Source organism: Erpetoichthys calabaricus, chromosome 18 (assembly GCF_900747795.2).
Source record: "Erpetoichthys calabaricus chromosome 18, fErpCal1.3, whole genome shotgun sequence".
In the NCBI taxonomy this organism is placed as follows: domain Eukaryota; kingdom Metazoa; phylum Chordata; class Cladistia; order Polypteriformes; family Polypteridae; genus Erpetoichthys; species Erpetoichthys calabaricus.
In genome coordinates this window covers 4,176,938-4,194,056 of record NC_041411.2, presented here as the reverse complement: position 1 = coordinate 4,194,056, position 17,119 = coordinate 4,176,938, and the positions used below count along the sequence as shown (strand labels likewise).

The 17,119-nt window shown below is 44.3% G+C and overlaps 1 protein-coding gene across 1 annotated transcript in view; it reads right to left on the bottom strand.

Moving 5' to 3' along the window:
* Positions 1-17,119, bottom strand: part of slc7a4 (solute carrier family 7 member 4) — a 37,383-nt gene continuing 20,264 nt past the window's right edge. Inside the window, exons 4-5 of the mRNA XM_028824336.2 lie at positions 15,558-15,666; positions 1-8,666 (exon numbers count right to left, since the gene is read on the bottom strand). Coding sequence (XP_028680169.1) covers positions 8,470-8,666; positions 15,558-15,666 — 306 coding nt within the window. The 3' untranslated portion in view covers positions 1-8,469. The remainder of the gene's footprint in view (positions 8,667-15,557; positions 15,667-17,119) is intronic.

Below are 17,119 nucleotides of genomic sequence, written 5' to 3'. Positions count from 1 at the left end.
GATGCTTCAGAACATTTATTCACTAAATTATCATCACAGTTTGTTTAAATATACACTGCATTGACCAAAAAAATAAAAAAGTAAAGGGCAACAAAATCACAGGTACTGAAGATATAAAGTCTGTCGAGGCAAAAAGCGGACCCGCATGATCCTGTGGGAAGAGGTCACAGAGCACAAGAGACGATCTGAAAAATACTTCTTGGAGCATTTCAAGGAGCGTCTCGGGATTGGTGACGAGAAATCAAAGAAATTACAAAACGCAGGAGGATGAAGGAGGAGGAGGAGGAGGAGGAATGCACATGCACACTCCCATTGGAAAACCAGCAAAGCAGACTGGCCAGAAAATAGTGCAAAGTCCCATCTCGGCGTCTTGTGTGGAATCTTCCGTAGGAGACGATCTCGCTGGAAACGTAGTAACAACGTCTGCTTCTCCGCATTGCATTCAAAATACTGTAGAATACGAGTACACAATAAATAAAAGGAGACATGATGAGGAATAAGGCACTCCAGGGTGCGACCTCCATTGTTGTAAAAGTCCAAATCACAGCAGAGAGGACCGAAAATAAGCTTCTGTTAGTTTGGCATCTCGATGCAGTTGGCCATTCATGTCCGGGCACTTCTGCTCACTCCTAGGAGTTTCGGTTATTTACTTATTTTTTTGGGATCAGGAATATTCCTGTAGATGTTGTGACCAATCAGCCAAACCAGGCAAAGAGTTAACCCCTTTGAGAGCGTGACTGTATCCTGGTAAACTTATTCGGTAGAGGGTCCTCCTGTGATCCTTGCTGGGGAGGGAGGGGGGTCGTTTAACAGCAAATACACCGTTTTTAACATGCATTTGGTCCCAACTCAGGGGAAGGTGACAAACAGGCAAACACACACACACACACACACTCACTCACGCTGTGCAATATTAAAATGGCGGTCATTTTTTTTTTGGGTGGCATAGAGTTTAGACCTGGTAGCGTGCCGCTCTAGAGACCGGGCTTCACTTGTCAGTGCCAGTCACATATGTTCTCTTTTTGTCAAAGTGAGTTTTCTCCCACATACTAAAGACACGCTTGTTAGGTTAACTGGCTCAGTGTCGATGTCTGCGGATGTGTCCCCTAGTTAACTGGTGCCCCGTGCCCCCTTGTGCCCAGGTTAGTCTGAAGTGGGAGACGCAGATTCAGTACATGGATGAAGTGGACAATTGGATCTTATGACAGCTGCCTTAACAGGTTAAGGATTTTTTTAAATTCCCACCACAGTTCTATTACAGGGTGACAACAAAAGGCAAATCTCCGCTTGCGATGGTGCCATGTGCTGACGAATAATCGGGTACAAACATTAAGTTAATCGTCACCTGTCCCTGAACTTAAGGGGTACGGCCAGGTTACCTAGGAGCCCCCGATGTTAAAATTAGATTAGGTGCCTAATCTTAAAAATGTTGTCCTCTTTTAAAGTTTTTAGAGTCCCTAAACTTAAAATAGTACCCCTAGAACCCTTACTTTAAATTTCTATAACCCTAATATGCACTCGTACTTTTAGGCTTCTCTAATAACTTGCAAACTTATTTTTGAATTTCAGGACTTAAGACTTCATAATTATTTTTAGAAAAAAAAAATGTTTTTAACTGTCTTCATTTTGCAGTTTTACGTATTTATTTATGCAAATTTTGCACCGTTCTTTTAAAAGTAATATCTATCTTTATATATAATACGCTACCGTGGCTGTCCGTTTGCCTGTCCAGGATTTTAAATCACCTGTAGCTCGTAAACCGTTTGACGTGCTGACCTGAATTTTGTTGACATCTGGGGGTGATGATTGACCCCCAAGGTTATTCCTCGTTTTATTTTATTGTAGAATCAACTCTCGGCCAGCAGGGCGGCAGTGTGGCGCATGTGTTTGGCCGCCGTTCTCATCCCTACCACCTTCGCTGTCACCTTCCCCTACCTCTTCATGTCTTAAATCATTCTTGAGGCAGATTGAAGACTTAAGTGAAAAATTAAAGAAAACGTACTGAGTAACTGCAACACAATCGCTGACTTGATCAGTTTTAACGTGAAAAGATGCCGACGAACGAAGAGAAGAAGTGGGCCGCTAGGGTGGAGAAGAGAAGAGCTGCTCAGGAAACAGCAAACGTACAGAGAAAGAGCAGGAAAACTAGGAACGCTCAAGTCAAGTGGATTCGCTGCACGATATCATGCAGTACGCCATTACTGGTATAAATATATTTGAAGAGGTTTTTAGGCAATGTTTGAGGATGTTTCAGTACAGGACATATTTTATAAACGCAGTGTCCGCAAGGCCTGCAGCATTGAGCAAGACCCCCTTACACCCCTCACACGGACTTTCACACTTCAAGAGAAGATACTGCAGCATCACAGCCAGATCTGCCAGGCTGCAGGAGAGTTTTTATCCCCAAGCTGTTAGACTCCTTAACACCAGGCTGCCCCCTGGGATCTTCACACACGTCCTCAACCTCCGCTAAAAACAGAACGTTTATACATGCGAGCCACTGTCCTGTAAAGACGAGTGTGCGGGTAGAGAAGAACTGAAAATCTCATAGTGACCTTTAAGGATTCGTGATAACCTTCTGCTGTGAAACATTCTGACCTGTCATTGTCTACACGTCTTAAACAACTATCATCATACACTGATCACTTCTGTATTCTCTATATCTATTATTTGGATGATAAATTGGACTGGACTGCCAATACTGATGATCTGTGCAAGAGAGGACAGAGCCGACTATACTTCCTTAGAAGGCTGGCGTCCTTCAACATCTGCAATAAGATGCTGCAGATGTTCTACCAGACGGTTGTGGCGAGCGCCCTCTTCTAGGCGGTGGTGTGCTGGGGAGGCAGCATAAAGAAGAGGGACACCTCACGCCTGGACAAACTGGTGAGGAAGGCAAGCTCTATTGTAGGCATGGAGCTGGACAGTTTGACATCTGTGGCAGAGTGACGGGCGCTGAGCAGACTCCTGTTAATCATGGAGAATCCACTGTATCCACTGAACAGGATCATCTCCAGACAGAGGAGCAGCTTCAGCGACAGACTGCTGTCACCATCCTGCTCCACTGACAGACTGAGGAGATCGGTCCTCCACCAAACTATGTGACTCTTCAGTTCCACCCAGGGGGGGTAAACGTTAACATTATATATAGTTATTGTCTATTATACCTGCATTGTTATCACTCTTTAATTTAATATTGTTATTATCAGTATGCTGCTGTTGGAGGATTAATAAAGTATCTATTATTTATTATATTACATATGTATTGGCTATATTTGTGTATCTAGATTGCAAATACCATACATTGCATCAATGTTCATATTGCTAACTACACGTCAATATTGCTGCTACTTCTTTGTCTTGTCTTGTTTGTGTTTTAATTTTTAATTTATTATTTGCACGTCATGTTGTTACACGGGTTGGCACCCTGCCCGGGATTTGTTCCTGCCTTGTGCCCTGTGTTGGCTGGGATTGGCTCCAGCAGACCCCCGTGACCCTGTGTTAGGATTCAGCAGGCTGGATAATGGATGGATGTTGTTACAACTGTGGACCCTGAACTTCACAATTTCGTCTGTCTGTATACTTGTATATGGTTGAGATGACAATAAAGTTCTCTTTGACTTTGAGTATTTTATAGGCTCCTATAACCTGGGGTAAAGTGTTGACGCAGAATTAGTAAATAGCTACCATTTTACCAATTCTACTATTTTTAAGTCCTCACAGGTGGCACAGTGGCAGTGCTGCTGCAGTAAGGAGACTGTGGAAGATTGTGGGTTCACTTCCCGGTTCCTCCCTGTGTGGCTAGCACTTTGAGTACTGAGAAAAGCGCTATATAAATGTAATGAATTATTATTATTTTCATAGATAAGCGTGCCAGTGCATTTTCTGCCCTCCAGGGGGCAGTATTCTCTGTAACCCTAATGCCTAACCATATTGCGCATTCGTACCCAAGCATTCATTTTCATATCCATACGTCCAGATAAGAGCTGGTAGGACTGAGCACAAGGCAAATAGCAGCTATGGAAGGGGCACCATCGGTACCTGGAGAAAAAGTCTGGTCAGGTAATAATAATAATTCTTTGCATTTACGTATATAGCGCTTTTCTCACTACTCAAAGCGTTCAGCAATTGCAGGTTGAGGGCCCAACAAAGCGGAGTCCCAATTGGCATTTTACGGGATTCGAACCAGCAACCTTCCGACTGGCAGTGCAGATCCCAAACCTCAGAGCCACCACTCCACCTAAAATGGAGAGAACACAGAGAGAGGCCACACAGACAGGCGCCAGGGCCTGCCATTCCTACAGGTGACTCTGGAGCTGTGAGGCAGCAGCCATTCTTTGCACAAGGTCTTGTCTTGTTTGCGTTTTAATTTTAATTCTCTGCAGTGGGTTGGCACCCTGCCCAGGATTGGTTCCCTGCCTTGTGCCCTGTGTTGGCTGGGATTGGCTCCAGCAGACCCCCCGTGACCCTGTGTTCGGATTCAGCGGGTTGGAAAATGGATGGATGGATTTTAATTCGATTTTTAATTTATTATTTGCACGTCATGTTGTTACACTGTGGACCCTGAGCTTCACAATTTCGTCTATCTGTATACTTGTATATGGCTGAGATGACAATAAAGTTCACTTTGACATGCACCGTAGGGTCACTGCTGTCCCACGTGCAGAGGACGGCGACATTCTTACTCAACACGCACCGCTGCGCAGACTCCAAATTATTTTATAAAAATCATCGAGCGCACGTTTGAAACTTCCATGACCGGCCATTGGTCAGCAGTGTTAGAGGTGTGTGGGCGCTGAAGTGGACCGCACCATCATCCTTACCCCTCTGTGCTAACTTGTGCTTGTGTTGTGTGCGGCCAGAGTGAGGAGTACTTCCATTTTTTTTTGTTGCCTTTTAGCGAAGTGCTGGGGGATATGAGAGGTCTCTTGTTTTTAGTGCATTGAGCTCATGTTAAGAAATGAAATGAGCCACCTACCATTTTAGTGCCGACACTCAGATTCAGGGAGGGAAACGCTAAACACTAAATAATACGCAGTAAAGGTTTCAAATCAAAAGTCAGCCCTTTGAAAGTATAAAAAGTGTCCGGCCATTTACACCCAGTGACTGAGTGCTCTGGACGCTCAATAGAGTTTATTATAAGGAGAGGAAGACGACACGGAAAAACGTCGTTAATCTAAAAATAAATAAGTGAACGTTCAATGGGCGCCGGTTGATTTCGGGCTAGTTGCAGATGGAGCTGGGACAAAAAACACCACAGCATGCCCGTCAAGCCATTTCCCGATTTGCTTATCAAGCTGAGGGTCCAACTAGATTCAAATTCTGCATTTGTAAAGTGTTCAGAACGTAGGGTGAGTATTGTCACATCACATTCCGAGGACATCTTAATTTGCATGTCCGGCCGACGTGTCACCACTCAGGTACACGCAGTACATAGACACGTAGGTCCCGAGGGGGGCGTTTAGCAAAATATTATTAGACTGTATAAAATAAAGAGAGTTAGGGCGTCACGGCGGGGTTCGTGTTCCGGGTCCTCCCTCATGGGTTTCCTTTCACGGTCCAGTTAGGTGAACTGGCGACATTAAATTTGCTCGAGTGTGTGGAGAATAGTCTCCACCACGAGACTCCGAGAAATAAAGTGAGACAACAAAGTAAAGAGTACCCCCATATCGTGTTTAAGCAAACGTTCGCCCAGTTTATTCCCTGAGCCTGAGCACCCACAGAGGGCACAAACACTTCTTTATGGTGACGGCTGCCACAGTGCCCAGACTAGGATTTGGGGCTTTCACCATTGACGGGAAAAGAATGGGGCTTGTGACTCTTGCTTCGTGAAAGGCAGTTTTCCTCCCACATCCCATAGACACACACAACTCCTACTTGGGGGATCCCAAGGTGTTCCCAGGCCATTCCGGGAGATAAAATCCTTCCAGCAAAGCCCTGGGGGTTTCCTCACCACTGGTCGTGCCCGTGAAACCTCCACAGAGGGGCATCCATATCAGATCCCTCAATTGGGTCGGTCACTCCAAGCTTCTCCCAGATGTCTTCTGGTCTCTCAGCTGTTTGGGTTGCCTTCCACAAAACATACAGAGTGGACTTGCTTGTGATGGAGGGGACGAAAGAGAACTTTGCTTTGCAGTGCCAATGCTATATTTAGGGGGTTCCCTCCCACATCTACAAGACAATGTGGTGAAACAAGCAGGCTTGGAAGATGACGTCTGGCCCCAGCTCCAGATGTTGGACGTGTGACACCCTAAGGCCCATTCTCATTAAAATTAAATCACAACCATGTTCTGGAGTCAGGGATGCTATGATCAGATTTAGTCCGACCAGTTTCTGATCTAACATGAACGACAAGCGAACACTTTGGTGGTAGGACAAGTTTGTGAGTCGGCTGGTAATGTCTCAACACGATCTGAACGTTTGGTGTACCCGTTTCTGTAGGATGATTAATGTCCCCACCTGACATTTTCAGGGTCCTTGAGAATATACCTAATGTAAATACGAGGGACGTTCAAATCGTTTCCACACTCTTAATTTCAAAAACAAATGACATCACTTTTCTGCACGGTCACCTGAAATTTTCCCAGCGTCGTACCAACTTTTTAATGCCCAATGCCTACTCCAGCGAAACTATAAAAATGTGGAAACTTTTTGAACGCCCCTTGTATTTATGTCTCAACTACTCAGCTTATGTGGGACTAACTTAGATCAGGTGAAGAGTATGGACGCAGGAAAATGGAACGCAGCTCACTACTCGCCTTTTCTGAGTGGATCAACCTCCAGTGAAGGGAGCCCCCCATCGGAGTCCAGTGTAGCTTGAGCTGTAGGGTCAGTCCAGAAACAGGGCTGCTGGAGCTGATCCCAGCCAGCACAGGGCACAAGGCAGGAACAAACCCTGCACAGGACACCAAGTCCATCACAGGGCAAACACACACACACACACACGACCCAATTTACCGTCACCAATCATCCTGACCTGCATGTCTTTGGGGGAGACCCACACAGCCATGCCAGCTCCACACAAGGACCTGAGATGCAAATGACCTGTGCCACCATGCCATCTGGCTCAGGATCAGAGGAAAGTAAACGAAAAGGAAAGGCGCAAAGATTGGAAAGCTGCACTTCTGTTGGCCAAGTTGGCAGCCGGGAGGTGTAGCTATGGTGTCCTGGGCTCTCCTATGCACTGCTTGTGTACAAAGTGTATGTTCTCCTTACATTTGAGTGGGTTTCTCTCAAACATCTGAACGACGTTCATGCTGGTCCTGAGCCAGAACTACTGGGATATGCGAGGACCTCCTGAAACACTACGGCAGTCAAGCGCCTTAAGAAAATGGGTCAGTTGATCTTGGAAGAACGTGCCGGCCTTGCGAACTGTTACTGTAATTCTTAACATTTTCATGCCAGCTAGTAAGTGAGAGGGGACAAAAAATGAAAGGACCATCTACTTGCGTGTGGAGAAGACTTTTCCAGCTTGAACTGAACCGACAACAATTAGAATGATCAGATATGACAGGAAAAATGCACAAAACAACACAGGTAAATAATCGCTCCTATAACAAGTCCTTCCGTTCGGTCACTGGCATCACAGGTTGTGCCACCGTGCGCCACCATGGAGGGCTTGCACAAGCACACTGAACTAGATTGGAAAATGAATAATGGCAACCTTAAAAGTAGCCTCGCGGGGGGCTCTCCAACATGACGACTGGATTTACCAATGCATCACTGGCCGCCACTTCTCGCCCCACTCTCTATCACATCTTTACTCATTTCCCACCAAAGTCTTAGCGGTGGACCTTCATTAAAGAAATTTCAAGCTTTCTTTGATGGCAATGCCAATTGTAAGTTTCATCCAAGCTGGAAGTCTGATTTTAAGGGCTTAGCGTTATTTTAGAACATGGCGGGTGATCATTTGTTTCTTAACGTGGACATGCCCGTCTCTTAAAAGCAGAACGGTACGCACAATTTAGTGAAGGATGTAATTAAAGATGAAGCCCTCATTAGCAGACATAATCTGCTCCAAATATTCAATCACAAATCTTTCCTTGTCAGGAACGAAACACAGAAGGATGGCAGCAATAAAAGAGTGGAGGCGCCAAAATGTCACTGGACTTGGCTTTCTTATTAAACAGCCCAAAAAAGAAAAGCTTAAAGTACGGTCCTAACACATTTACACAAAGAGAATAAATAACTTCGAGGTCATTAAATTGGCAGAATGACCTCAGGCCGGGACCCTCGCTGACCCCAAACCAATTTGCCAATTTTCAGAATGGGATTTGTCCTTCCTTGCATCACTGACTTCGACGCCGGGCACCTGGGAAAGCTGGATGTCGGCACACTGGTAGGGCATGGGGCCCCCAAATTGTATTTCTGCTTTGTGACCCTTCGGGGGGGGGGGGGGGGCGGATGGACGACAGAGAGAGAATAAAATGAGAGTGGAAAAAGTGAACATTTGGGGAGTAGATTGGCTCCTCATCTCTTTTCGTGATTATCTTCGGGGGTCTCCACTTGCCCCATGGCATCTTGTGGGTCCGGCTGGACGGCTTGGACGGTCTCTACCAGGCTCCCGCTGGGCAGCACCACGTAGCGGGCGGCTACGTTGCAAGGTTTGGGCTCCTGCAAATTCTCCTTGCTGTGCCAGACTCCATAGCCGAAATACACCAGCAGACCTGCGAATCGGAGAGAAAAAGGGGCATCAGCGCATGTTCAGTAAACACCGCGTAACACACTCGTGGGCATTGTCTTGACAGTGACAATCAACTGCTAGGGCATCTTCAGCCACTGGGCAAATTTTTCTATTAAATGTATTGGGAACATAAAAAAAATATTCAACCCCCTTGGAAGTTTTCACATTTTGTCAGTCAAGTTGGGGAGCATACACTGGTACGGCGCGTTGCCACATCCACTACACGACGAAACAACTCGGGATCCCCCCGAGGCAGACATGCGGTCCAGTACCACCCTCCGGAAATGACCCTCTATCTGCTGCAGCCAGGTGTTACGTGGTTTGTACGTGTCAGTTATTAAATAGGAGGCCAACACAGCAGACTTATGATAGTGGCAGGGTGCATTGGTGACTTTTAGCTCTAAAATAATTTTTTGTTCGAACATGCCACGTCAATTAGTCATCGAGTACATGCGGTGGAGCGAACGCGTCTCCCGTGCCTTCTGCAATTTTCGAATCAGGTGGACTATCCCAAATCTGGAATAGCAAATGTGTGCTTTGATTGGTGGAACTCATCCCCTAATTGTCCGTGAAGTTGCTGAAGAAGTAGGCATCAGCAAAAAGTTCGTGTCACACAACTTTGATTTAAAAAACTACCGATTGCGTTGCTGCAAAATCTGTAAATGAGCAAAAAAGTAAACCGTGTCACAGTCAGTCCGGCGTTGCTAGATCATTCAAATGTTGATGAGATCTTTCTGAAATGTGTCATAACTGGTCAAGAAACGGGGCTGTCCGGCCCAACAAAGTCCTCAAAAGTGGAAATCCACCCTGAAAAGTCGCTGATTTCAAAATGATAAAAAACACCCAACTCCACTTCCCAGGGAGCCCTGTGGGAAACTGAGGCACTGCTCTACCCCAGGGTGGCAGCCATCTAGTGTCCAGGGGGAGGTATTGCAGTGTCCAGGGCTGCTCCCCCTGAATACAGTGTGCAGGGGCGGCCCGGGCTATATATATAGTGACAGATGTCCAGGGACCTTGCCCCACTGGGACACCGGAAGAAGGGAAGGACCGGGAAAAGGGCAGTATCTTCCTTGGACCACAAGGGGGCGACCTCCCAGGATTACATGGGGTCACAGAGCTTGGAAGCTCAACCTTATGGAGGGACGTGGCCACCAGTAGATAGTGCCTGCTCAGCTCCGCAACTGTGTTCTGCAGCACTTCCGCCACATCCAGAAGTGCTGCTGGATGTTAATTGTGGAACACATGGAGTACTTCTGGGTGCGCTATAAAAAGGGCCGCCTCACTCCATTCGGGGAGCCGGAGTTGGGTGTAAGAGGACGGAGCCTGCAAGTGAGGAGTTGGAGGTGGCTGAAGAGAGAGAAGGAAGTCTAGAGGACTTTTAGTGGCGATTACTGCACTTTTTGTGGTGTTGGGAAGAGGGGTTGTAAATAAACGTGTGTGATTTGAGACATTAGGTGTCTGCCTGTCTGTGTCTGGGTCCAAGATCTCCACATATATACATACATACATACATATATATTATATATACAGTATAAAGGAGAGTTGGGATCCGAGAGACTGTGTTTGTGGAGGGATGGAGAGTTAAGGCTGGTGGGGGAGTCACGTGATCATCTCCCCTCCCATTCACCTCATTTTATTCACTTCATTTCGCTCTGAGCTGAGCTCCGCAGCTGACGCTGTTAGTCCTTTCTCCTTTACTGATTTACTGTTTAGTAGACGCAGTGCTTACTGAATAGTATTTTTTCCTTTAGTGTTTCTTAGTGTTTAGTAGACGCAGTGTGCCGGTGCTCCCGGCGGTGTTGCGGTTTAGTGTTACTTTCTACTTCGTTTTTGTACTTTAGTGTTTAGTAGACTTTTACTTTATCTCATTTAGTGTTCTTCTCAGCGGTGTTGCTGTTGTTTAGTGTTAGTGTCTACTTAGTGTTTGTGTTTAGTGTTATGGAAGGAGTGATCTTACCACTGTCAGATTTTGCAATGAATGAGTTGATAAATAATGATTATTTATCAACAGATCACATGAGCAAATTCAATGAAATTTTAGCTGCACATACAATTTTCCAACCTCAAGAGGTTTTGCTAATGTGGACTCCTGACATACCTATAATGCCCATTCCACAAAATGCAAAACATATTCAAATATGACCTTCTGCAGTGACTGAACGAGTGACTCACTGGGTGTGTACCTATTATGATGGTGCTGTAATTCATGTCTATGACAGTTTAAACGCTGATAAAAAATTCAACCTCACCGAAGAGCAGCTTCGTTTCCTTCGTGCTTTGTTTCCTTACAAACCTCCCATAGTTTATGAAGACGCACAGCAACAATTAAATCATACAGATTCTGGTGTATTCTCAATTGCATTTGCTATGTGTATTTCTTTAAGTATTGACCCAAGTGATCAAGTTTTTACTATTTCTTCAATGCAAAATCACTTATAAATAATTTTTGTTACATGACAATTGCTTCCATTCCCTGTCGAAAGTAGCCGACAGGCGACACCAGTTACAAGTATTCAGTGCGTTCAAAGACCTGTACGAAGTACGGCCACTAACACAGTCATTCATAAAAGGGGAGATGACTCGGTGCAGGAAATGGGGATTGAAAGTACCTGGGAGGACATGCAATCAACGAGGCGATTACATGGATCTCAAGAGACGTCTTCTAGGTTGGAAAAAAAGCGCTTGGCTGCCAAAACCATTATATTATATTATATATATATATATATATTATATATACACACATATATACATATATACATATACACACACACCTAATTGAGGCAACTATTTTTACTGGCAGTGGCTCAGGGGAGAGAGTTTTTATTCCTCGCATCCCCGTTATTCCCTCTGATCTCCCATTTCAATTCAAACGCCTCCAATTTCCAGTAAGGCTCTGCTTCGCAATGACAATTAATAAGTCTCAGGGACAGACCCTACAAAAGGTTGGCATTGATTTGAGGCAGGACTGCTTTTCACATGGCCAACTGTACGTTGCATGCTCAAGAGTAAGCTCAGCGCAGAACCTAGTCATATTACAACCGGAAGGCCGAACTGACAACGTGGTATACAAAGAGATCCTTAACAAATAATTATTGGTACATTTTCCCTCAGTTTATTATTTAAACTTTTAAAGCAGTACTTCACCGCTGAAAAGCGCAGGTATTTGGCTAGTCTTTGAATAACTCATTTTGTTTCCAGCAGGAAATTGTAAAATATTTTTCTGTAAAGTCTAACAGAAGTTATAGCTTAAGTGTACTAACCATTTAATGTTACTAATTTATGACCATTAAACGTGCCAGTAAATTGACCAAAGTTTTTTGAACAAAGGAATAAACTAAGAATATTACATGTTTTTTTTGCTGGGGGTGGCAGTGTTAGTCCCATGTAAGCACTGTTTTCTGTATCCATTTTCCTCTTGTACACATATTATATATATATATATATATATATATATATATATATATATATATATATATATATATACACACACACCCCCCGTATTTACTCATGTACCACATGCCTCGTGTAAAACGTGCACCCTAATTTTTACAAAGAAAATCACAAAAAAAATTTTCCCCGTGTACGATACGCGTTGTGATTGTATAGGAAGAGTTTAGGGCACGTTTTCCGCGAAATACCCTTCTGTTTTTGTTGCATGACGAAAGAGCGAGCGAGCAAGAGAGAGAGAGAGAGAGCAAGCGAGGGAGCCCAAGCAGAAGTAAACATTACAGAAAAAAATGTCCTTGTGTATGACGTGCTCCTAATTTTCTAATGCTAATTTTCGGGAAAAAATGTGCGCGTGGTACACCGGGTAAATATGGTATACAAAAGCCAACGTTTGTCTGTCTGCTTTTCACGAGAGAACTACTTAACAGATTTAGTTTGGGTCTTTTACTATAATTTGCTTGAACGTTCCAGTTGATTTTGCGACCTTTCTCATCGTGCCAAGTTTCAGAGTTTGCTTGTGGTACTGATTTATTTATGCGAATCCGAGAGAGACACAGCGGGCCTAGGGGAAGGGGGTGGGGCCCCCTCACTCACATGTCAGCCTCGGAGCAGACCTTAACTCCGCTTAGCGAGCGAACAAGAGAATTACTTAACAGATTTAGATCGGGTTTTTTCTGTAATTTGCCTGGAACGTTCTGGTTGATTTTGCAACTTCTCCCATCACGCTAAGAATCATTGTTTGCTTGCAGGAGGCATATATTCTCATTAATCTGAGACAGATGCTGTGGGCTGAGGGGAGAGGAAAGAGTGACCTCAGGAGTGCAGAGCTGAGCAGGACCCTCCCTTACTCACATGCCAGGCATGTTTTGGAGCGTAACTTGCTTCCCCTTACCTCACAATACATGTTTTTTTTATTGCTTTTCAAAGGTTGTCATGTTTCACTACTACGCGGGCAGAGCCGCGGGGGATGGCTTGTGGGTTTACAATTCATTGGTTTACAATGCACGGATTCCCAGATTCGTGAGTTTGCCACCAATAATTAAATGGTATTATTTTGCGAGTTTATTGCTGAAAACTGCAGACGACACTGTAGCAAGCACTACTAAAATGGACTGCTAATCCCAGCAGCCTTTGGACTACTGCAACAATGGGCAACTTCGGTGGTTACCGCAAGGGTTGCTGGGTGAAGGATGAGGGCACTAGCCTTAAAAGAGAGTCCCAAGAAGCAGGATCGCAATTGGGGGTGTCTTTATGTTTCAACACTTCACTACACAATTGGAATATGATCATAAACATTGAATTACAGTTTTCTCTGAAATTATGTTCTTGTCCTGTGATTGCTTTTTCATTTGATTTCGTCTGGGTTGGAAAACATCTTTGTCTGGGATTGGGAGCGCTCCTGACTTCTAAGAACCTTCATGTACACAGCATCATGTTGGGAGCAAACATTACAGAACTTTCAGGAGGCCGTTCACAGCGCACATCATTTCATAACTACACCACCATCATCTGTGAAACTGGACAGTGTCATGCATGTTTATCATTTTATGCTTAGTGTTTCATTGGATTTCTTTGGTATCTGTAATATTAATAATTTCTGTCATTTACTACCATAAATGTACACACAAATTCACTATAATAAGTAAAAGTTTGTAAAAAAATACAGTTCATTAAAGAACTGGGAACTACAACTTTGTCTGGGGGACGCCACTCAGCCAGCCTCACACACGTGATTTCCTAGCACAGTGATCGTTGTACATTGCATTGCTCACAATATTTTGCATTTTTTTACCACAGTAAGTGTAAAATATACAGTAATGTTGGGCCCAAAATGTTTTTGTAGATTTTTGCAGAAACGCAAAGGATTACCGAAGTAAGAAAATAACTGACCAAAAACTAGATACCCATTATTAGATTTTTACCAGCCTAATAAAATTCTAATGTATGTGTGTGTGTGTGTGTGTGTTTGTGCACATGTCTAGACCCTTCAAGAAATCAGATTGGTCAGTTCGGCTTTGGTCTGATCGGTCAAACACGATTTAGAGAGGAAATGCTGGGCAACGGAGGTTGACACACACGAGGATACTGAAGAAACGAACGATCAGGATCGCCTTCAAACACGGTCAATATTGACAATACCACCGATGATTTCGTCACAGTGGGAAATGGGGGTCTGTCTACTATTGTGGGTAGTCACAAAATGAACATGAGAAGAACAATGCTCCTTGAAAATGGCAGAGCCTGAGAAGCAGGATTTACGGGAATGCGTTCAAGAGAGGAAACGCCGGCCAAGAGAGGTTGACACACACAAGGATACCAAAGAAGCAAATGCAGAGTCGCTGTGAATATCAAACGTGATAAATATTTACAAGAATACCAATGATGTTGTCACAGTGGGTAATGGGGGGTCCCCATCTGTCATTGCTAGCAGTCAAAACGCAAACACGAGGCAAAATATATACCTCGAAATGGCAGAGTTTGAGATATAGGCTTAACGGGAAGGAGTTCGAGAGAGACCGGCTGACAGATTTGAGGATACCGAAGAAACGAATTCTGGAAGTTGCCTTCAAATGTAGGACGTATTCACAGCAGTAACAATAATGTTGTCACAGTGGGTTACGGGGGCCTGTCTACCATTGTTGGTAGTCACAAAGCGAACAGGAGACGAACAACGCACCACAAAATGGCCGAGTTTGAGAAGGAGGATTTACAGGAATGCGTTCGAGAGAGGAAACGCCGGCCAAGTGAGGTTGACACACACACAAGGATACCAAAGAAACGAATGCCGAGTCTCGCCTTCAAACGTGATCAATATTTACAAGAATACCAATAATGTTGTCACAGTGGGTTACGGGGGCCTGTCTACCATTGTTGGCAGTCACAAGGCGAACAGGAGACGAACAACACACCACAAAATGGCCGAGTATGAGAAGGAGGCTTTATGGGAGAGACTGGTTAAGACACACAAGGAAACTGAGGAAAGGTGTAGAATGACCAATGAGAGTACTTAAGACAAGAAATAGCAAATATTTAAATATGTATTCTATTACCCACTGTCAACTAGTCCATATGTAAATTTTCTAACCCATTTATCCAGTTAGTTAGTTGCCTTGGAGAGCATTGGCGATAGTTCATATTGAAAAGTGCTATGTAAAATAAAATAATTTAATTTGATGATAAAGAAATGTGTTTTGAGCAGCAAAGGGTGGCACTCACACACACACACACAGTGTGTCACCACACATAATCACTTTAGGCCCTAAACCCATGAATTACTCCTTATTTTTTGTTGCAGATCCCGTACACTTTCCTTTGTATTGGTTACAAATGGCATGAAGCGTCAGCTTTATCATTCTGTCCACATTTTGCTTCCAGAAAACACCTCAATACCAGACGACCCCAGCATCAATGCTGACCTCTAACTTACCTACCACCAGCCAGACAGAGAAGCGTATCCAGGTCATCGAGCTCAGTTTTAACATGAGGAACACATTCATGAGGATACTAAAGCCGGGAATGAAGGGCACAAGAGGAACCTGAAAAACATAAAAGAGAGAATGGAGTCAAGGAGATGGCTCCTTGGGGTCTTGGCTGAATCTCATCCAAGGACAGGACAGCAGAGATGTAGCCCCTCCAATTGCGGAGTTTAGGATTTTCAGATCACTCTGTTGCTTTATATCATAGTGGTGGCACTAAGAAAGGCTGTATTTACAAAAACTGTTTGATAAATATGTCTAGTGCCACCGTGTTATGCTTTCAGGGGCCTGCTTTCAGTTCAAATTTCATCCACGCGCCACTTTGGAAACTAGATCTTCTCCCTGTGTCTTTGCTCCCGACGCAACCAAAAGGTTCTGAAATACAATCACACTTCTCCAATGTGTCCAGGCTGGGTTCTCTGAATGCTCTGCATTGGCCCACCATGTGACGTGAGAACAGTGGCGTAGCTCGAGTTCGTGCCGTTCGGTGCTTCAATTTGCCGCCCTCCAACATATCTGAATATGTTAACCTATTTAAATAGAAAATTAAAATGGTGTATAGAGAAAAACTAAGGCTACGTGTTGCATAGATTTATTTATGTATAGAGAAACAGCAATAATGTTTCACCTATAATTATTTATAAGCAGCAACTAGACAAGAATATAATAGACGAACTGATAAGCCGTGTTCTAATTATTAGTTTAATATAATTACGTTGCGAAAACCAGAACCGGTGTGGAGTACAAGTGAGAGGTGGGGATGAGCAAGAATAATGAAACAAGTAGAGCTGGAGGTTGCCTGCTTTCCCCGTCTGTGTGTGTGTGTGTGTGTGGTGGGGAGGACTTCCTTTACGGAGTTAGATTACTGGCCAAAGTGTGTGTCTGTGTAATGAGTATCACTCATTTTGTAAGTGCGAGTTATAGTTTGAGTCAGGGAAGAACAAATTTTGGCATACTGGGGTTCTGATCTCACGAGCAGGGCACTAGGGGAATAATAATGGCACTGTCCTTTGGATTGGACATAAAGCCAAGGTCCTGACTCATTCAAGATCCATGGGCATCCTTCGTAAGGAGTAGGGTGTATCCCGATGTCCAGGCAAAATTGGCCCACATGGCCTCATCCATTCAAGCCCCAATCAACCCCTGTCTCTAACTGGCTACCTCTTGTCACACATGTGCGAATAGGAGTCAACTAAAGGATTTGAATAACGCCCGACCAGGGGGCGGCAGGGTGCACTAACTGTCTCTCTCGATCCCTTGCAGACGATTCTCGGGAAATACCACAGGTTTCCGGCGACACTGATGATGTCACTTCAAGTTCTGGCGGCTCCGATTGTGTCACTTCTGGTCCCACTGCCTCAGACGACGTCACTTCCGGTTCCAGCGTCTCCGATGACGTCTGTTATGGTGTATAAAATCTACATCTTATTCTGTATTATATTTTGCTCAATCCCAACAAGATGAATTCAGATGTAGGAGGCATTATAATAAAAAAGGCATATCCTCTTCCCTT